The 22,466-nt window shown below is 38.3% G+C and overlaps 1 protein-coding gene and 1 long non-coding RNA gene across 2 annotated transcripts; both read right to left on the reverse strand.

Annotated features, from left to right (window-relative positions):
* Positions 1 to 1,251: 1,251 nt before the first annotated feature.
* Positions 1,252 to 13,621, reverse strand: LOC307136846 (uncharacterized protein). Its single transcript, XM_079834166.1, has 3 exons — positions 13,540 to 13,621; positions 2,452 to 2,570; positions 1,252 to 2,266 (listed from the first exon to the last, which is right to left on the reverse strand). Exons 2-3 carry the CDS (start codon positions 2,507 to 2,509, stop codon positions 1,401 to 1,403), a joined length of 924 nt encoding a protein of 307 aa, XP_079690292.1. The 5' UTR covers positions 2,510 to 2,570; positions 13,540 to 13,621; the 3' UTR covers positions 1,252 to 1,400.
* A 2,821-nt stretch (positions 13,622 to 16,442) lies between these two features.
* Positions 16,443 to 21,388, reverse strand: LOC307136858. The gene is made up of 3 exons (XR_013817846.1): positions 21,292 to 21,388; positions 18,783 to 18,902; positions 16,443 to 18,602 (listed from the first exon to the last, which is right to left on the reverse strand). It is a non-coding gene; the product is annotated as an uncharacterized lncRNA (long non-coding RNA).
* Positions 21,389 to 22,466: the final 1,078 nt, after the last annotated feature.

Below are 22,466 nucleotides of genomic sequence, written 5' to 3' on the forward strand. Positions count from 1 at the left end.
TGGTCGGATGAAACTGTAAAAAGAGCTTTTTGGTAGCAAATCCACCAGATGGTGCAAACAGGGATAAAAAGTACCCCATGTCCATGATTAAATATACCGCTGGATCTGTGAAATTGGCCTATTTTTTTGTTGGAGGTCCTGGACATCTTGTTCAGATACATGGCATCATGGATTCTAGTAAATACCAACAGATAAAAAATCAAAACCTGATGGCCTCTGCTAGAAAGATTATAATGAGCCGTGGTTGGATCTTCCATCAGGACAACGATCCAAAACAAACATCAAAATCAACACAAAAATGGGTCAATGAGCACAAACCGAAGCTTCTGCCATGGCCGTCCCAGTCCCCTGAACTGAACCCTATAGAAAATGAGTGGCTGAACTGAAGACAAGCTGTGAATCTGAAGGATCTGGAGAGATTATGTATGGAGGAATGGTCTCTGATCTCCAAATTCATCAGGCATTATAGAAGAGCTCTTATCTTGGCTAAAGGAGGTTGAAAAAGTATTGAATAAAAGGGTGCTAATAATTATATTTCATAAAGAGATTTCCCCCACATTTTCAATTATTTTACTTCAATGAAAGGTTAGACTTTTGTGATTTTTTGTAATAAAAGATCAAAAGGATTAACAATGTAGATTTATTTTTACAGGCTTATTTGTTCATATTTACCAAGGGGATGATAATTCTGCCCACACCTGTATGTCTGAGAACCTTTTACACACATTCGTAACTGCAGATACTGAAATTATATAAACTATGTGGTACAGGACAAATATGATCCTGGACCACAATTTGTTTCTGAATAAATAAGCTTTCCATTGATTTATGGTTTGTTAGGATAGGACACTATTTGGCTGAGATACAACTATTTGAAAATCTGGAATTTGAGGGTGCAAAAAAGTCTTAAATCGCCTTTAAAGTTGTCCAAATGAAGTCCTTAGCCATGCATATTACTACTAATAATACATTTTGATACATTTACGGTAGGACATTTACAAAATATCTTCATGGGACATTATTCTTTATATCCTAAATATCCTAATGATTTTTGGCATAAAAGAAAAATCTATATTTTTGCCCCTTACAATGTATTGTTGGCTATTGCCACAAAATATACCCGTGCAACTTATGACTGGTTTCGTGATCCAGGTTCACAAATATTTTGAGTGTCCCTTATTCAGAAGTTGGCAACCCTAGAGCCGATTCTTCATCCATGAAACCTTGAAATGACTGAGAATGACAACAAATGCAGTCAAATCTGTGGAATTGTAAATGTTCACTTTATTTAGAAACATACTGAATTATTCTCATGATGAGACACAGACTCTGCTTCAAAAGACGAGGGACAATCAAGGCAAAAAAACAATTCACCTCTATTTGTGCTCACTTGGACACCTTCAAGTATGCTTTTTCTCATGAGTCTTTAGATTAGATGATTGGGTGAATCTCTTTCCACAGTGTGAACACTTGTATGGTTTCTCTCCAGTATGAACTCTTTCATGATCGGCTAAGGATGATAAAAAAGAGAAACTCCTTCCACAGTGTGAGCACTTGTATGGCTTCTCTCCAGTGTGAACTCTTTCATGTGTTTTCAGGTTTCCTGACAGAGCGAAACTCTTTCCACAATGTGAGCACTTGTGCGGTTTCTCTCCAGTGTGAACTCTCTGGTGTTTTTTTAAGTCGCTTAATGTAATGAAGGTCTTCCCACATTCAGAGCACACATGAGGTCTCACACCAGTATGAACACGCTCATGCTCTTTTAAATTTTGCGGTAGTGAAAAACTCTTTCCACAAAAAGAACAGAAGTGAGGCTTCACACCAGTATGAAGTTTAAGGTGTCTTCTAAAGTTTGATTCCAGAACAAATGTTTTCTCACACTGATCACAGCTGAATGATCTCACTCCAGAGTGACAGCGCAGATGATCATCGAGAACTTTTTTGGATGTGAAACTCTTTCCACACTGAGTACATGTGAACGGTTTTTCTCCAGTGTGAACTCTCATGTGCACATTTAGGTTTCCTTTACGTATAAAACTCTTTCCACATTCAGAGCACGTGAATGGTTTTTCTCCAGTGTGCACTCTCATGTGTCTGTTAAGGTGTCCTTTCTGTGTGTAACTCCTTCCACACTCAGAGCACGCAAAATATCCTTCGAATCCAGTTTTTCCAGCTTGTTTCTGTGTGAAATTCTTTTCTGTATGTGTAATGATGGTTCCATCTTCATTTATGAGATTCAGTTTGTCTTCATTCACTTCCACCTCATCTAAAAACAAAATTAAATTTCCATGGTTCAATAGAAAAGAGAAATTAGAAACAAAACCAGGGAGCCCCAAATTAGCAAAATCCAGCTTACTATTGAGTCTACTAGTAGTCTACTTCATATGTATTGATCTATGTCAGGGTTCATCTTAATGTTCCTCATTAAAGAGAATGAAGGAAAACACCAACCTATTTGTTCCTCTGTCTCTTCATCTTTTATTCTGCAGGGTTCTTCCTCAAACTCCATCTTTACAATAGTATGTCTGTAGTTTCTCCTGGAGTAATGCTTGCTCTTTCTTCTTCTTCTCCTGTGGGAAGATGGGAATATTCCCAGCATTTAAATTCTCTGGAATGGCTGTGGTCGCTGTTGTTCATTTTGCAGATGATCATCACACTTACAATCACTCTCAATTATCCAGGTGCAAAAGTTTTGCTCAAATAGCCGTTTAGAAACAATTTCATGATTTTTTGTTGTTGTTGAGAAAGCAGAAGACAATATAGTAAACAACAAACAAAAAATAGATAAAAAACTATTAAAAACTATTAATAACAAATGCACACACATTTAAATCCTCAAGCATACATAATGCTATTGACAGAAATAAGCTCAACTAGAACTAAAATAGAATAGATTGTGACTATATTGTATTTCAAAAGAATGGCAATCTTGAATCTTGAAATCAAAAATAGTTTTTAACAATATTAACCACTTAAGCTCTGGGACAATTTTTGGGGGGATTTCCACCTGGATTTGGCCAACCCAAATTGAAAAGCTTCACATACCCACATACAGTAGTCTCTAAATACACAATTTTGGTGTCATTTTACAGGAAACCCTTTGAAGTTACATAAACCACTGCTAAAAGGGATAAACATGTAAGTATATGTTGTCTGAGCTTTTTTGGTTATAAATACATTTTTGAAAGTGTATAACCCAGGCCCTGTGTGCTCTAGTACCCTGCAGACAGTTTGGGGCTAATAAATCATACCTGTCACAGCAGTGGTTCTATGTTTAAAGTTTACGGCATGCCCATCTCAAGAATTTGGGTATCAAAATTATTTCCAAACTTCCCAGTGGTAAACCTGACATCAGAGGGGGCTCATGTGCAATTTTTTCCTAGGAAACTTGTATTTACAATAATTCCAATTGCACGTGTCGTGAAGGCAGCATTAAGGTTCTTTCACACTGGACGCAATTTTGACGCGTGAATAATTTGCGTGATGGTTTTATTTTTTGATCAGCTGTTTGTGTAATGACTGCTTCCACCCCGAATGCGAATGTGTGCAGCGAAAAAACAATGTTGATTTTTTTCCTTTCAATGTTGATTTTTTTTTTAAACTCTAGCAGCGACAGAACAGGCTTAAACCAATCACATACAAGGAAACAAAGGTGATGAAATGTCCAGTTGATGTCATTAGCTATTCAATCCACATTAACCTTTGCCAGGTACCGCATTTCTCATGAGATTACAGCCAGTCCCGCCAGGGGACTGCACTTGCACCCAAGGACTTGGTGCCCTACGCGCAAACCTTTTGAGTTAAAACTCGTTCTCTCTAAACCTAATTGTGTCCGCGACTACGGAAAGTGAATGTGCTTCCGTCAGTACGACTGTGGCACTTAAATGTTTACATTGTGACTCAACTGGAAAAACAGCTGCTCCGGATCAATTGGTTCCCTGAAGTTTGTGGTTTGCGTCATCAGATGCGGCTCTACTGTCTCTAGAGGAGCTCCTCAAATTGTCTAACGGACATTCGAAAGTAAGAGCGGAACCGGCCATGATAAAGTTTTACCTCCTGTGCAAGATCAGCATTCTCCCCTTCAGACTCTCTGTTCTTTTAAAGGTCCCATGGCATGAAATTTTCATTTCATGAGGTATTTCAACATTAATATGAGTTCCCCTAGCCTGAATATTGTCCCCAAGTGGATAGAAATGTTGATCGGTGTAAAACCGAGTTCTGGCTGTCTTTCTCTGCCTTTGAGAAAATGACAGGCCAGACTAGTCAATCCTGAAGTCTCCTGTTTTAACGTCCACACAGGAACGGTTACCTCGCTTTCCTCCATCCAGAGAATCTGGCACGCCCATGCAAGCGCTCGAGAGATCATGGCTTGTGAACGAGTGAATGCTGGCAGTTTCTCAGTGTTTGGATGTACAAATGAAAACAGAAGTCTTTTTTCAGTTCCTTCTGATCTGTGATCAGTGATTTCTTATGTGTAGCTAATTATTTATTATTCGTGCACAAACTGCGGCTTCTCTCTCTCCAGACAGAACGGTGTTTTCGTGTTTTCTATCTTGTGAGTCAGTGTTTTTGTACGTCCTCGTCGCGTCTATCTGTTCTACAATGTGCATACAGTCATGAGTTTCTGCTCAACATCGGCAGACTCACATCTCTTTAGAGATTAACCTCACGCACGGCGAAGCTCGGGCTGCACTGACCGGTCGGCCTTCAACATCACCGACCCCCAGTACTGCATCTGGCCCACAGCGGAGGCACCAAACGCGGCGTGAGATTAAGCAGAAGGGGGGTAAGCGTGAGGGTATCCGGCTAGGCTAGCCAGCTATCCCCACAATAAACTGGATTACATTCGATTACTGCTGTTGTGTCTTTGTTTGCGCTGTGTACTCAATGCGCGTCACTGACACTTTTCATATGATTTGAACATATCTAAAAATAATGCTATAATCAACACTTACTAACTCGTTCATCTCGACAGCTGTAATGGTACATTGCATGTTTTACAAAGTTGGTAGAATAATGATGAAGACGGACTCGGCGTGACTGGGACTCGTGTTTATTCAGAACTCTCAGATACAAACACAATAATCAGACTGAATCGTTCTAAACGGTTCGCATCTCGAGTCAGCGCTGATCCATAGTTTACTAAAGTTACTCACTTTCTGACATGAGTGACAGCCCCTCCGACTAGAAATAAACTAATAACCTGAAGTATATTCTAGTAACTACAACAGTTCACTGAACTGAGACTTGCTGAACTTGTTGAACTGATGTGAAGTGAACTCAGGTCCATCCGTCTCTCTGGCAGCAAGTCGTGCGTCGTAGACCTCGTTAAACCACGCCCCCTCCGCTCATTTCAAATGCAAAGATGTCAGCCAATCACAACAGTGGGCGTTTTTACTGAAGTCTCACAGCAGACACGCCTCTTGAAACAGGGCATTCAGCCACAGGGCAAACAGCAGTATAGAAAAATTGCCTTTTATTTCTAAATTATGACATTTTATGATGTAAAAATCATACTAACAATATAAGTACACCTCAGGAAACATTATAAAATAATACAAAAACGCCATGCCATGGGACCTTTAAGACTGGGTGCACCAAAAACCTTCTTTTCTGTCTTTTAAAGAAAATGACAAGCTCGTCTGCACTGGATGACGAAGTGTCCATGTTTTCTCAGTTGTCGCCGCAAATGTTTTGGAATGATGGAGCTCTGAAACGTCACAGACGTCGCAAATTTGTGTCACGGCTGATGTGAATGGTTTTGAAGCGAACTATTTGCACATGAAATATTCGTTTTTTCGTTACACGTCCGTTGTGAAAGGTCCTTTAGAGGTCTGCATTCCCACAGGACCTGATCAGCTTTCTTTTGCAGCGCGGCAGTACATTTCCAAATCAAAGACGGTAGCGGTCGGTAACTCTGGTGTACTTTGGACAGGAACGAGCAGTCTGGCAATAGCCCGGAAAATAGCGCAGATATGCGGTTATCAAGGCAACGACTGACTCATTTGTATTACATTCCCAAGAGCGGCCGTTATCAGCCCTACAGTGGAAAACAAAACAAAAGTTGCTAATGAGAAGAAGGATAGACCTGATAGACAGATTCCTTAGGAAAGATAGACAGTTACACTCGTCTTAGATTTCAAAGGTGAAAAGCATAGCAACAAAACCCTTTTGTCAAATGCATGACATACATGTATTGTACACACTTCATTAAGTTTTTGTACATTTTTTAAAAATAGTATTTTTAATCATAGCAATATGTGGATGATGGACCATTTTTACGGACCATAAGCACTTTTTAACAGTTCTCTGAGGTTGAGAATGATAATCCATAATAGGACATTGCAGATTTGTTTGTTGCAAATTTGTAGACAATGCAATTGAGAGGTTTACATTTGCTTGTTGGGGTTTCCCATTTGTATTAGCAAAACTGAACACGTTTCATAGTTAATAAAATCTTTAAAAACAAAAATATTATACATAATATTGTACATTTTACATAATTATACATTGATTTCCATTAATAAAAAGTAAATTGAGTAAAATGGTGTAAAAGATGTGAGTGTGGATTAGTAATCTGGCCTTTTGGTATGAAGAAGAAAAATGTTGGCCCTCGTCTCTATCGAAGTTGCCCATCCCTGATCTAAATGGAAGACCAATGGTTAACTTGAATAAAACAGTCAGAATATTAAAATTTTACCATATAAAAAATAAGTTTTTTATTGGATTTTTTACAGATGTTACAGTTTTTGTTAATGAACATAAATTAACATCTGCATCATCCTAACTCAAGCTACTACTGCTGTCAACTCCAGATACTTAATGAGCATTTCTAAGAGGCAAAACATGTCATATTAATATTGCAGCCTGCACTGCACACTGTGCTGAAGATCATTTTTTGGCCACAATATGCGACACTATGATATGATTTATTGTGTGTTCTCAAGCTAGATGCCAAAATAAATGATTTATCACACTGATCACAACTTAATGACTTCACTCCAGATTGAAAGTGCATATCATCATTGAGAGCACATTTTCCACACTGAGAGCATGTGTACAGTTTTTCTTCAGCATGAACTCTCATGTGCTCATTAAAGTGGTCCTTCCTGTTCAGAGTCTTTCAACACTTATGAAGCATTTATAAAGCTTTTCTCCAGTGTGAGATGTCATGTGTCTCATAAGGTTAGATTTGATTCTGCAACTCTTTCCACACTCAGAGCATGTGAACGGTTTTTCTCCAGTGTGAACTCTCATGTGCGCATTAAAGTGTGCCTTCTGAATGAAACTCTTTCCACACTGAGTGCATGTATAAGGCCTTTCTCAACTGTGAGATGTCCTGTGTATCTTAAGATGTGCTTCTTGTCCGTAACCCTTTCCACACTGAGAACATGTGAATGGTTTTTCTCCAGTGTGAATCATCATGTGTCTGTTAAGGAGTGATTTAAATATGAAACTTTTTCCACACTCAGAGCAGGTGAAAGATCCTTCGACTCCAGATTCTCCAGCTTGTTCTTGTGTGAAATTCTCCATCTTCATCTTTAAATTGATGAGGTTTTTCAAACAGATCTTCATCTTCATTTTTATATGTCAGTTTTCTATCTTCGTTTGTGAAATGATGGTGTTTCTCTTCATCCCCTTCCATCAGGTCTGAAATGAACATTTAATTCAATAAAAAAGGACAAAAAGAAATAAAGTTAATTCCTAATTTACCAAAAAAATCTAGTTTACTATTGAGTCTACTAAGATCTAGTTTTAGATGCATTGTTATATGTCAGTTTTCATCTTAATGTTCGTAATTAAAGAGAATGAAGGAAAAAAACCAACCTATTTGTGCCTCTGTCTCTTCATCTTTTATTCTGCAGGTTTCTTCCTCAAACTCCATCTTTACAATAGTATTTCTGTAGTTTCTCCTGGAGTAATTCCTCCTCCAACTCTCATGAACGGCTGTGGGAGCGGCTTCACTGACTGAAGGTGTGAATTGTGGTCGCTGTTGCTCATTTAGCAGATGATCATCACACTTACAATCACACTTAATTTTCCAGGTGCAAATGTTTACTAAAATAGTCGATTAGAGACAATCAGTACTCGTCTTGCTGTACATGTCTGCTGCTTTTAACAAAGTTAACAACACAAACCTCCTGTCAACCCTCATGAGGCATCTCAGGAACCACACTCCAGTCTTGCTTCTCAGGCCCTTTAAGGAGTTGTCGAGGGGTGAGGTGTCTAAAGCCGCGTTTCCACCGCGGGAACTTTCCCCAGGAACTAGGAACTTTGGGGTGGTACTCGGCGTGTTTCGACCGCAGGAACCAGGGTCTAAATGAAGTTCTGGGTAAACATTTCCCCCTCCGAACGGCCCTGCTCCCGGGGTAGTACTTTTTCAAAGTTCGGGAACTTTCGGTGGTGGGACTTGTGCGCTGAACATGCTGATTGGTTGAGCTCTTGCAGGTTCGTTCTGCGTTCAGCTAATATCAGTCTTGCTCTTTCTGTCCGATGGCGTGCGTTCGTCTCAGCCATCTCACGATCAATGTCCGTAATAGCTGATAATAACATATGTTGTCTTATTTTAAATCTAGCTTTACGAGCTTTCAGAATACACTTTAGTATCAGTGCTCGTCTCTTTTCCGCCGCTTTGTTAATTACCTCTTTAGTAAACCAATACATAACTAGCAAAAGCAGCGCTGCTTGCATCTCCTCCATACTTGTTATTGTTGCAGACAGTGTTGCACAGAAATTATTACTGTCCGTCGGTGACTGGGAGGAGCAGTTGCGCCGCGCGCAGTCCTACATCACCAGACTAATTTGCCTAATCTTCTCGGTACTTTAGACCGCAGTGGAAACGCAGACAGCAGCAGGTCTGGGGGAAAAAAAGTTCCTGTAAAAAAAGTTCCTGGTACAAATTGTTCCGGGTAATTTCGGTTGAAACGCGGCTTAAGTTGCAACCTCTAGCTACTGGAGTGCCTCAGGGCTAAGTGCTTGGACCACTTCTCGATCACAACACTCCAACTACATGTCATCACTAGGATCCAAAATATGATTTTTCCTATCACTACTATGATGACACTCAACTCAACCTCTCATTCCAGCCAGAGGATCCAACGGTAGCTGCTTGCGTCTAAGCCTGCCTGACATACATTTCTTGCTGGATGAAGGACCACCACCTTCAACTCAACTTTGCAAAGACAGAACTGCTTGTGGTCTCAACCAAACCAACACTTCATCACAACTTCTCAGCTAGATTTATCAACCATAACTCCACCCAGCACAGCCAGGAACCTTGGAGTTGTGATCGATGATCAGTTAAACTTCACAGACCACATTGCTAGAAATTCTTGGTCCAGCAGATTTGCCTTTCACATCTCTAGTTCGGTTCATTTGGTCACATGACAACATCCACATCACTCATTGGCCATGGCGTATTTCCTAAACTGCTTTTACGTGTTTACGGATTTACGTGCAGGAAAATTCCAACAGAAGAGGAAAAGCCAGCAAACAACATGGAGACAACACAACTATGGAGAAACAACTGCACGGGCTGGTTTTGTCCCTGGCCATAATCTATTGTTTGTATACACCACAATATGCAAACAATACATTTCTATAATGAAGCGCGGATGCGGCTTGAAAACAACATTCTAATGCACTGCAAAAGGCGAGCGTGCATCGGTCGTCACTTCAAGCGGAGGCATGCATTAATTCTTCTTAACTCTGACATGCTCAGGTAATGTCATGCCCTCTCTTTTCTCATAATGCACAGTGCAGCTGACTACGGCAGCTGGTTTAGTCCAAAAATGATCAGTACTTTTTGCAGTTGGGTCTGTTCGAGGTCGGATCCCGTTCTCACCACAAACAAACCGCTCCAGAGTTCGTTTGAAAGTGTACCGAGACCACCTCTTCAACTCCACCCTCCAACGTACCTCCGCTCAATTTTCACTTTCTTTCAGTACTCCGTTGGGATTGCGGTATATTCTCTGGTTTTCTCCGGGCAAATTTTAACCAGTCTAATCAGCAAACAGAGGGAGTGGCTGGGAACAATGACATTGATATTGTGCGCTAGTTTGAGATGACATACATCACGACCAAACGTTAGCGATTGGTTATGGCAGATCCACAGTGGCTCTGGGCAGATCCAATAGTTGTAAACTTCATCAGAGTACGGAAGTTAACGCTTGTCATGGGAGAGTGGCCAGACTCTCTGTACAAATGAAATGTGCAAGAGTCTGGTAGGACCAGGCTACACTTTTCTGAGGTAAATGTGACTTAACTTTTTTACTGACGTCTTTCCATAGTTTTGTATTAAAATGGACGTAATTTTAAATCTGAGACTTTGTTTGATATCAATAGTAACAAAGCACAAAGATTATTGCAATTTATTGGATGGGAGGTAGTGCTGGGCAGTATGACCAAAAATGTATATCACTGTATTCTAAATTATACCGGTTTCATGGTTATATGACGGTATTTTCTGGCTATTGTCAGACTGCTCGTTCCTGTCCAAAATACACCAGAGTTACCGACCGCTATTGTCTTTGATTTGGAAATGTACTGCTGCACTGCAAAAGAAAACTGATCAGGTCCCGTGGGAATGCAGACCTCTAAAGGACCTTTCACACCGGACGTGTAACGAAAAATCAACAGATTAAGAGAGGAAATACTGCAGTAGATTGACTAGAAAACTATTTTACTGTCATGATGAGTGAATATTGTAGAAAAATATTGTAGAGTCAATACAGGTGTGCAAATCCCCACAAAATGATTCTGTGGGGACACAACAACCAATAAAACAGACCTGCAACACACTCATTACAGACACACGACCATGGAGAGAAATAAAAACAGTCGAGGGCACCTTAAAGGGATAGTTTACCCAAAAAACGAAAATTAGCCCATAATTTACTTGCCCTCAAGTCATCCTAGGTGTATATGACATTCTTCTTTCAGACGAATAAAATCTGAGTTATATTACAAAAGTCCAGGCTAATCCAAGCATTAGAAGTGGTTTAATAGTTGCTCTGTTTTTTAAATTCCATAAAAAGTGCATCTGCCCATCAAATAACATGCTCCACGCGGCTCTGGGGTCTTAATAAAGGCCTTCTGAAGCGAATCGATGCATTTGTGTAAGAAAAATAACCATATTTAAAACTTTATCAAGTAAACTTTCGACCAACCACCTTCCCTGTTCAATTTATCGAAAAATTATTGGAAGTTCCCCTGCCGATCGAAAGACTAACGTGCCCAGGTACACTCGTCATGACGTCACGTACGCATCTTGAGTTTCACTTTCAACATTCAACACTTTTCCACGGAAGGCCGTCGGTCGAAAGTTTACTTGATCAAATTTTTAATATGAATATTTTTCTTACACAAACGCGTCGATTCGCTTCAGAAGGCCTTTATTAACACCCCGGAGCCGCGTGGAGCACGTTATTTGACAGACAGATGCACTTTTTATGGACTTCAAAAACAGAGCAACTATGAATCAAATTCTAATGCTTGGATTAGCCTTGACTTTTGTAATATAACTCCGATTTTATTTGTCTGAAAGAAGAATGTCATATACACCTAGGATGACTTGAGGGTGAGTAAACTATGGGCTAATTTTCATTTTTGGGTAACCTATCCCTTTAAGCATTTTACAAATCTAACCCTATATAACAACAAACTGCCAAAACGAGGGAGCAAAGTGGAAGAACATTTAAAAGGTCTAAGGATATTTTCAGTATCTGAGTTGTAGGAGCGCTGTGATTACTCTTCTACCGAAGAAAGGCGATCTGCAACAATCTGTAGTTTGAGAGGATATGTTATTTATAAGGAATATAATTATATTTTAAAAATTAATAATAAAAAAAAAAAGTCATAGCTTGTGGGGTAAAACGCCCCCCAGAGGGCATAGTTTCTCTCTATCATAATTACTATAATAACATATTTCTGTCTATCAAATCCTTTGTTTTACACTTAATGCAGTATAACTAGGTGGTAAAATCAAAATATTTGAACAAAATAAATACAAAATTACCTCAAGTGAGCATTAGGCTAGCTTGATAGCACTGTTAGCTCACTGATGGAAGGTGGTTAGGTGACCCAATGATAAAACATAGTGGTTTTTAATGCATTTATTGAATATATTTCACTACATAAATATACAAATTTATAAGTTTAATATTTATTTATTACAACATATTTGTTTGCCTGACTTAGTTATATGTATAAATTTAAATGTTAAAAATTTGGATATGTTGGACATTCCTCAAATAAATATTAATATATATAGGCCTATACATTTTGATACATTACTTGCCTTTTACTTTTAGAGATTAAAAATTAGTCTGTTCATTTTGCTGTTGATATATGAGGCAAACTGGTTGGTAAGAAAGGGGGCATTTTACCCCACCTTGGGGGTGCGTTTTACCCCACCGCTGGGGCAAAACGCCCCCTTTGTACAAAAATATTTTCAGTCAAAATACAAATTAATTATGAAGGCTGAGTAATTGTAATATTTGGTGAATAACTCCTGCCATAGTCACTCAAAACCGAGATGGCAATTCTAGTCACATTTATGTTTTGTTTCACTGTAATTTCACATTTTCCTTAAGGGGGGCGTTTTCCCCCAGTCTACCCTAACCGTAAAACCTGGCTGTGGTACAGTGTCAGTGATACAAGTTACGAAATATACATATAAATGCATAATTCAATCTTATTTAATCCTCCATATGAAGGTTTATGTGCTTTAATTATTTCTATTGATTAAATAAGTTCAAAACAAGACATGGTTTGTAGTAGACTACTGATTATTGACGTCCATTCATCCGTTTTCCATGCCGCTTATACCATATGGGACGCGGGCATTGCTGGACGATTACTAACGTACAGCAGGGTAAATGATATCGGAGTAAAGAGGTTAGGGGAACGTTCTCCAAACCAACAGGGAACATTCTATTTATGTAAAGAAAACGTTCCTGGCTAACCAATAGAGAATGTTAGGATGTCTGTTCTGGGAACCAGAAACTAACGGTCTGGGAACCAACATTTTTTATCTGGGTTGTAATAAAATACTTGGTTATTGCCCACAATGTACAAACTACAGTGTTTGTAACTAATCATTTTAAACGTTATTAAAATTATTAAGTTTGTTTTTCCGTCAAAATAATAACTTTGACATCTGTCGACCAATCAAAATGCAGTGGGAGGAGTTCTGGTTCTAGCCCCGCCCCACGGATCTCGATCCAACTCCACCCCCTGGGATTAGGGGCTACTGGATTTTTTAGACAAGGGGATGCCCTCACCCCTTTAAACGAGCCCTGTTTACATTATATATAATTTACATGCATTCATTTTAGCAGGTTTAATTTGTTAATTACATAAAATGGAAACACAAGTCAAAATCTTAACGAATTGTAATGTTAAAAACCAGCCAGTAACGAGTTTACGTTTCACGAGCGTAATGTATTTCACTCGGTTAATTTCGGAGTGATTCACTAAATGAACCGACTCGTTTAGATTTAGTTTTCTCCTAATGAATAATAAACTGAATGTACTCACAGTATGAAAAACAGCTGAATTAAAGCAGAATGAACGGCTGTGTTCCACTTCTCCCTCGCTCACTTCTCTTCTTCTCCTAGACTCGGGTGTCGTTGTTTCGGTTGCTCGAGCGCCCTCAACTGTAGTGAAGGGAGAAACGAAGCTTTTCTAAGCTTCGAATCAATTGAATCAATTGCGTCACAAAATGATTCGCTGTTTCGAAGCGTTCGAACTTCGAAACACCACACGCTGATCAGAACAGGGGCGTAAATCGCGGGGGGGACGGGGGGGACCGGACCCCCCCAATCTGAGGGCTGTCCCCCCCTAAAAACCATGCTGCGTATTGTAAATAATATAACAATATATACTTAAAATAAATGTGTATGTAGTAAAACAATACAAACGCAAACGGGACAAAAAAATGCATTTTAAGTTTAGAAACATTTTGAGTCCCCCCCCCCCCCTTACCCCACACCCACAGTGGTTTGATCCACCGCGCACCTCAACTAACCTAGCGTTTCCCATAGACCGTAAAAAACTACCACAAGTTTGGGGAGAGAACAAAGCTCTTCAGACAGCAGTTGTGAAACTCCAGTAAGCCTTTAAGGCTATTTTATTCACTTTAAACATCAGATGAAGTGATTATATTCTCTTTAATAAAGATTAGGCAAAACACTGTTAACATCACTTGCCCACCGCGGCACCGTCGTTTTCATTTTTATAGTAATAAAATAATTTAGTTCAGTTAGAGAACAGACACAACAATTAAAAACTGAACGTGTCTGCTCAATACAGCACGAGCCGAACGGGCAAACAGCTGACAGACAAGATGATCGAAGATTTGGTTTCAAAGCGAAATGTAAAAGCGCCTATTTAAGGGAGTGTGTCCTTGTAGTTTTGTTGCTGTGTTGTTCATTACGAATAATAGGCTAATGAACCCGAAATTCAAGCAACCCGCCCCCAAATTCTAAAAAGTGGCGCTAATTCTAAACCGAAAGTATATGCGCACGGCCGTTCTGTCAGATCTGTGTAGGGTTTTGCTCAATATGAATCTGAATATCATAGTATAAAATACTATGTGGAGGACGCAAGATAATTTTATAATTATAATATGACTGCGTGGTGAACCTTAATTGTGTACCTTGATTGCAATGTAAGTCGCTTTGGATAAAAGCGTTTGCCAAAATGCATAAATGTATTTAAACAACTATCGCTTTGTGTTGTTGCTGTTCAGATAAAATTACAGAGTAAAGAAAAAACGGACATTAGATAATTTTTCAGTACACCAAAAAGCCAAATAAGTAGGTACGAAATGTTTTTTTTTTTTTTTTTTTTGGTATACATATCCTTACAAGTACGATTTTGGCTGTATTATTTGTGTCCCCTTCAAAAATTGCTCTTGAGAAATTTCATGTTTATTGTCCCCCCCAACTATAAGATGAAATTTACGCCCCTGGATCAGAACCGCATAAAAACAGCTTTTACAAACCCTTTGCAAATGTTTTATTGAAAGTATAATCTATTAGATGCAATTAACTAATTATGTAATACCATTAAATATAAAGTGTCTGTATAATAGGCTATTCTTTTATCAATTTTCAGGGCTTGTTTTGTTTGTTCTATGGGTGGGTCAGCTGACAGAGACTATTAACTACTATTGTTCCTTTTAATTAAACAAATACCTCATTAAAACGTCTACAAATGTATAAAATGAGTCAGAGATCAGGAAATCAATACTTACACTTCATACTCGGGCAAAGACTTTAAGTCTCAATCAGTTCCTTTTTATAATCAGCTTTATATAATTAAAACACTTTTTCTTTGTGATGTTTGTCATATTTGTATTGTTGTTATACTTCTGCTGCAGTTTTATAGCCTAACTGCAATATTCTGTGCGACATATGTAACTTTATGAGTTCTTTCATCAGAACAGAAATTGAGCTAGATTAATGCAGTATAAATTGTCAGATTTTTTTACAATTTACAAATTTACAATCTCGAATTGCACCTGAAGGGTCAAGGGTCAAGCCAAACATCACTTGTCTCTTCATCAGACACATATCCTTCAAAAATGATATTAAATATTAAATATTTAATCAATATTAAAATAAGAATGAATGATGGATGGATATTGGATATGGGCCTTCCTGCAGGCGATGCCAGACCTATAGACGCTTTTCTGTGACCTCCGAGGTCACTGGAGACTAATCTGGGCCTGGGCGACATCAAGTCTACGCATTTTTAGAGATATATGCTCCTATCTGTCTACGTGTGGAAAGTTGCTTACGTTGCATGTTGTTAGAACCAATCAGAATCATTCCACATGGCAGTAATGACGTGTCTAGACTTTGAAAACAGTACAACTGTTCAGAAAATTGTATGTACGTTAGACGGTGGCGGGGAGACTGTTAGAGGGAGCGCGGCCTACAAACTCCTCTTGAGCTGGCTTCTGCTGATGAAACTGCAAACTATTCTTCAGTAAAATTTTCTTTAATTAATCTGACTCCTGACCTTCATTTTTCACTACTGGTCCTGGGTCATAAGCTGTTACCCCAACACACCTCTGATAGAAACACATGCGAGGGTCGAGACTACACAAAATCTGCTTAAAATATGAAGATTTAGTTTTTACCAAATTGTTGGCCAAAAGTTATATAAAGTCTTAAACCTTAGTTCATATTCGTGTATGTGTGTCAGCTCATTAAAATACAGAAAAACATCTGGTGCCATTTTTAGTCAAAAGAATGAGTTGTTACTAATATATTAGCAACGTTTTGTCCATTTTTTTATTTCTCATATTTTCACTTTGTGTGGAGCGTGAATTCTATACCTTTATTTACCCAGGAAAAGCTCACTGAGACTAGAAATATAATTCTAAATTACGTATTACAGTTTTAAAATGAGTAAAATACACCAAATTTTGTAACCAGTCCGAGGTTGTGTTATATTTAAAGGCAGTTTTCCCAAGCTCAGTTCTGACAGGAGGTACACAGAGTAACAGGTTTGAGAACACAATAAATAATCACCAACTGATTTCTGCCGGATAAAGCAACAGAGATACGAGGACAGGAGACCCAGATGCTTTATATATTAATAAATACAAGTACATTCGAAATGTTAATGAAGACCAAGCAACTCTTTAATACAATGCACAGTGATGTGTTGAGAATTTTACAATCTGTAATAAATCTTAAAGGATTAGTTCACTTCAAAATGAAAACGTCCTTATATTTTACTCACCCCCATCTCATCCAAGGTGTTTATGTCTTTCTTTCTTCAGTTGAAAAGAAATTAAGTTTTTTGAGGAAAACATTCCAGGATTTTTTCTCAATGGCAACCAACAGGTTGAAGGTCCAAATCAATACAGTTTCAAAGGAAGGGCTTCAGAGGCTCTGCACGATCCCAGCCGAGGAATAGGGTCTTACCTAGTGAAACCTTCGGTCATTAAAAAAAAAACCTTTTAACCACAAATGCTCGACTTCGGTGTTGTTCTTCTTCACGGCGTATGATGTCATCACGTTGGAAAGGTCACGCACGTGACGTAGGTTGAAGTGCCGACCCAGTGTAAAAATGAACATGCAAAGATTAAATCAAACGGCCAGTAATCATTTTAGTGGGATACTGTCTGCAACAATAACAAGTATGGGGGAGATGCAAGCAGCGCTGCTTTTGCTAGTTATGTATTGTTTACTAAAGAGGTAATTAACAAAACTGCAGAAAAGAGACGAGCACTGATACTAAAGCGTATTCTTAAAGCTCGTAAAGCTAGATTTGAAATAAGACAACGTATATTATCAGCTATGGAACTTAGTGCAAGGAACACTAAAAAGCAAATATGTTTATTAAGTATAACGAGGTTGGGTTTCTATTCAACTGTCTACTTTTACTAATTGTAAAATATATATATGCCGGATTTGCGAGAAAAACCCGATTATTCAAATCCCTTTTGAAAATCAAATACCAAACCACCGAAAGAATAATTGAATATTCTGGTCCAGCCCTATTAAAGAGTATATTCTTTTTTTTTTCTTCTTTTTTTTAAATGGCCGATCATTTCGCAGAGACCCTATTCCTCGGCTGTGATCATGCAGAGCCTCTGAAGCTCTTCGAAGCTTTGAAACTGCATTGATTTGGACCTTAATTTCATTCACTTCTTGCTTATATAGTGCACTCAACTGCCATGCACTATATTAGAGAATCAGTAAAAAGTGAGCGATATCGGACACCGCAACCGAGTCGACACAGAGAATGGATTCCTGTGCTGGAGTCGACTTCCCATCACTACTTGTAAGTGACGGATTAGAACATGGACATTTGCTAATTAGACAATTTCGGGCAACGATTTCTCTTATGTTTCAGTAGATTAGATAATTGTGTGAAACTCTTCCCGCAGTGTGAGCACTTGTGCGGTTTCTCTCCAGTGTGAATTCTCTGGTGTATTTTTAAGGTACTGGATGCACTGAAGGTCTTCCCACAGTCAAAGCACATATAAGGTCTCACACCAGTATGAACACGCTCATGCCTTTTTAAATTCTGGAGTCGTGAAAAACTCTTTCCACAAAAAGAACAAAAGTGAGGCTTCACACCAGCATGAAGTTTAAGGTGTTTTCTAAAGCTTGATGCCACAACAAATGTTTTCTCACACTGATCACAGCTGAATGATCTCACTCCAGAGTGACAGCGCAGATGATCTTTGAAAACACTTTGGGATGTGAAACTCTTTCCACACTGAGTGCATGTATAAGGCCTCTCTCCGGTGTGAATTCTCATGTGCACATTACGGTGTCCTTTATGAGTGAAACTCTTTCCACACTGAGAGCAGATGAACGGTTTCTCGCCAGTGTGAATCATCATGTGTCTGTTAAGGTTTGATTTACGTGTGAAACTCTTTCCACACTCAGAGCAGGTGAAAGATCCTTTAACTCCAGATTTTCCAGCTTGTTCTTGTGTGAAATTCTCTTCGGTCTCTTCATTTTTGAAGTGATGAGGTTTTTGAAACAGATGTTTGTCCTCATTTTTATATGTCAATTTTACATCTTCATTTGTGAAATGATGCCTTTTGTCTTCATTCACTTCGATCGGGTCTAAATCAACATATTAAATTAAATTAAAGATGGTAAATGAGAAACAAAGAAATACATTTCATTCTTAAGCACAAATCTAGTTTACTAATGAATCTACTAGCTTCTAGTTTTATATGTATCGTTATATGTCAGTTTTCGTCTTAATGTTCCTCATTAAAGAGAATGAAGGAAAACACCAACCTATTTGTTCCTCTGTCTCTTCATCTTTTATTCTGCAGGGTTCTTCCTTAAACTCCATCTTTACAATAGTATGTCTGTAGTTTCCCCTGGAGTAATTCCTCCTGCTTGCTTCTTCTTCTCCTGTGGGAAGATGGGAATATTTCCAGCATTTAAACTCTCATGAACGGCTGTGGGAGCGGCTTCACTGGTCGCTGTTCAAATCAAATCAATCAAATCAAATCACTTTATTTGTCACTCTACATATGCACAAGTGCAACAGTAGGTGAAATTCTTAGGTGCAGTTCCGAGCAACATGGTAGTCATGACATGACATGTACAACATTTAAAGCAGCATCAGATTACACTGATGCGCCCACAATTACTCACAGCACAGTAAACTCTACAATAAACAATAAATAATTTACACAATGTGAGTGTAGTTCTCACAGCTTTAAACAATATACACATACTTACAATATACATATACTTTAAACAATATACACTAAACATACACTAAACAATATACATTACGCTATAATAGTAATAATAATATACAATGTACAGTATAAAATATTATTCACAGATTGAAAAATTGAAATCCAAAGTGCAATAGATGCTGTATGATAAATAAATGTGTATATAATGTGTGTTTATCTACAGTGGGTTGTGCTGAGTGATATTCTGTCCAGTGTGTGTTATGATCCTGATGGGTCAAGAGTTAAGGAGTCTGATTGTTTGTGGGAAGAAGCTGTTCTGGAGTCGGCTGGTGCGTGATCTGATGCTGCGGTACCGTCTGCCTGATGGCATCAGTGAGAGCAGCCCATGGTTCGGGTGGCTAGAGTCTCTGATGATCCTCTGAGCTCTCTTCACACACCGCCTGACATAAATGTCCTGGAGGGAGGGAAGCTCACCTCCGATGATGCAGCTGGCCGTGCGCACTACCCTTTGCAGGGCTTTGCGGCTGCGGGCGGTACTGTTGCCGTACCAGGTGGTGATGCAGCCAGTCAGCAGGCTCTCTATGGTGCAGGTGTAGAACCGTGTGAGGATGTGGCGGCTCATGTTGTTCATTTAGGAAGGTTTTTTGCAAAAACGCTTATTACTTTTAAAAACAGAACAATTCAAATTTTGATTTCTATATGTCATTATGTTCCTTGGTTTATGCCGATTGCAATATCTCATTTGTCCCCATCAATTTACCTGTCCGCCATATTGAAGCAAATCAAACAATTATTTCACTACTCCTACAAATTTTGCCCAATTTTGTCATTTTGTCACAGAAATAACTGAATTGATTTTTGATATTCGCTACCATTCCTGAGAAATTACGTCTCAGAATTTGACCCTGTCTGTGTTTGTGTCCTTATGTTAGTTAGCTTAAATGTTAATTGCTAAGCATGCTAACCAGTTGCCATTCTTTCTAATGTGGCTCTTCAGCTATCAGGTTAAGCTTAAGCATAAGCATATCAAGTTATCTTAGCATGCTAATCTGGTTAACATGCTTCTCTGAGCTCATTCTCACACTGAAGGCTCTCCTCAACAGCCTAGTGAATCTACATCAACCCAGTGGCGCAATCCGATAAGACGCCAGTCTTGAACCTTTCAGGTTATGAGTTTGAGTCCCATGTGGGGACTTTATAAAATTGCGTGTAATGTTGTGTCTTTTAAAACCAATAGCTGTGGTTCTGTCTTCAAAAACTCAAGTCTTTGTAAAATTAACAACAACAAACTGTTGTATGAGTGTCATGCTGTTTATAGCAACAGTCTATAGCTGTATTCATCTATGATTTCTATGCAGATTCACTCCCCTACAAAATCAGCCCAATTATTCTAGAATGATTAATACTTTTCAAATAGAACTATTTAAATAATCGGGTGAAATTGTGTTTATATTGCAGAAAAACAAAAGCAATGTAAGTTTTCTCCAATATCGTGCAGCCCTACTAGCAATAATTTGTAGAGGTGAGAAAAGACACTTAGCTCACGAGATAGATGAAATCCTTAATGGCAAAATTCATGACTGGAAAATTAGTCGTTTTGAAATGTTTTCATCTTGAAATGAATTTCATTTCAGTTTCTACTTTCTGAGTAAGAATTATCAAATGCATTGAAAGGCAACAATATACAAGCACTGTAAAATGTTTTGCCACAAACTCAACTGACTGGATTTTCTCCTGTATGATTTCACACGAGTCTCTTCAGACCTTACTGTCATGAATCAAGAGCTTCCAGAACTTCTGATTGAGGCTGCGTGTGTGACCTCCTAATTAAACTAATTTCCCCAAATTGAACATAGAGGAACAGTATAAATAACAATTTTTTCTTAGAGCTATTATGTGCAACTATAATCAAAGTAGGATACTCTCTCAATATTCAAAGTGCAAACAAAGACCAAAACAGAGAGCAGGGCTAAGAGGTGGTTAACCACACAGCCAGATAGGTTTGATATTAGGAGACGGGCTATTGTATGTCAGATAATTTGCACGCATCAGGGAGCTCTCCTAAATAATAAAGGATAAATGAATGTACTCACAGTGTGAAAACAGCAGATTTAGAGCATGAAAGGCTGTGCTCCACTTCTCATGTTTATGTTCCTTCCCTCACTCTTCTTCTCCTAGACTCGGATGTGTGTTGGTTGCACTAGCACCTCTACTGGCGGAAACCAGTCACTTTTAAACTACCTTGTCTGAGATTTTACAAACACTATTTGTCTCCCCGAATATGTTTGATTTGGGATAAAGATTCCAACTTCAAATATCTGCTAAGGAGGAGTTTGCAACTGTATTACCTTCTGGACTCTTTTAACTACTGTTACTGATGTTGTTGATTGGAATATAAATATTGATTAAATATTGACATTTTAAAGTTAGATGGTACAAGTATTACTGATAAAAATATCAGTTATTATGAGATTTACCATAAAAACTCCAGAACTCCAGTTCTGTCTGAGCAGGTCAATGCAAGTTTAGATTTCTCCCAATAAAAAAAAAAATCACAGTCTGATAAACACAGTGAATTAAATCAGTCAAAGCTACAGTATTTGAAAAAAAAAGTTAGGCTACGTATGTTTATGAATGGATTCAACAAGTTAACGTGGTGGAACTGAAAGCAAATGGCGGCATCTAAAGGAACATCTGTGGCGCTGGCAAACTATTGCCATAACTACAAATAGAGAAGCTCATGCAAGATATTCAGAGGATTGAGAAGACACAAAATCAGCTTAAAAAACGAGTTGTATTACTTTTTTTTTTAAACCAAACTGTTTGTCAAAATACTGATGGTGCATTAAGTTTTGTTTATTAAGTGGCAAAAGTTATATAGTGTATCTTTAACTGATTTAATTCACTGTTTTTATTAGACTGTGATTTTATTTTTATTGGCAGAAATCTAAATCAGACAACTGTTGAGCAGTTCGGACATAACTTGAGTTTTAAGGTAAATCTTCATCTGATAACTCACATTTTTAATTACTTGTAATGTATAACTTTAAAATTAAATCAATTTACAAGCAACAGTAGGGAATCCAGAAGGTAAAATGCTCTTCCAAACTCCTTAGATTATATTTTAAGTTTGAATCTTTACCCAAATCAAACATATTTATTAACATTTTTTTTTTTATCAAACAAGATAACAGATTTTATCTTGGTACTAATCTATGAAGGAGGTTAGTGATTGAATGAAGTGACTGGTTTCCGCCAGTGGAGGCGC

This window comes from Gobio gobio (genome assembly GCF_949357685.1).
Source record: "Gobio gobio genome assembly, chromosome: 14".
NCBI lineage: Eukaryota > Metazoa > Chordata > Actinopteri > Cypriniformes > Gobionidae > Gobio > Gobio gobio.

What these genes read in the sequence shown, in the direction of transcription:
- LOC307136846 (XM_079834166.1), bottom strand. Translation starts at nt 2,509, where the DNA reads ATGGAGTTTGAGGAAGAACCCTGCAGAATAAAAGATGAAGAGACAGAG. An exon ending in AGAGACAGAGGAACAAATAG is followed by an intron (nt 2,267 to 2,451) that starts GTTGGTGTTTTC and finishes TTTTGTTTTTAG; the next exon opens with ATGAGGTGGAAGTGAATGAA.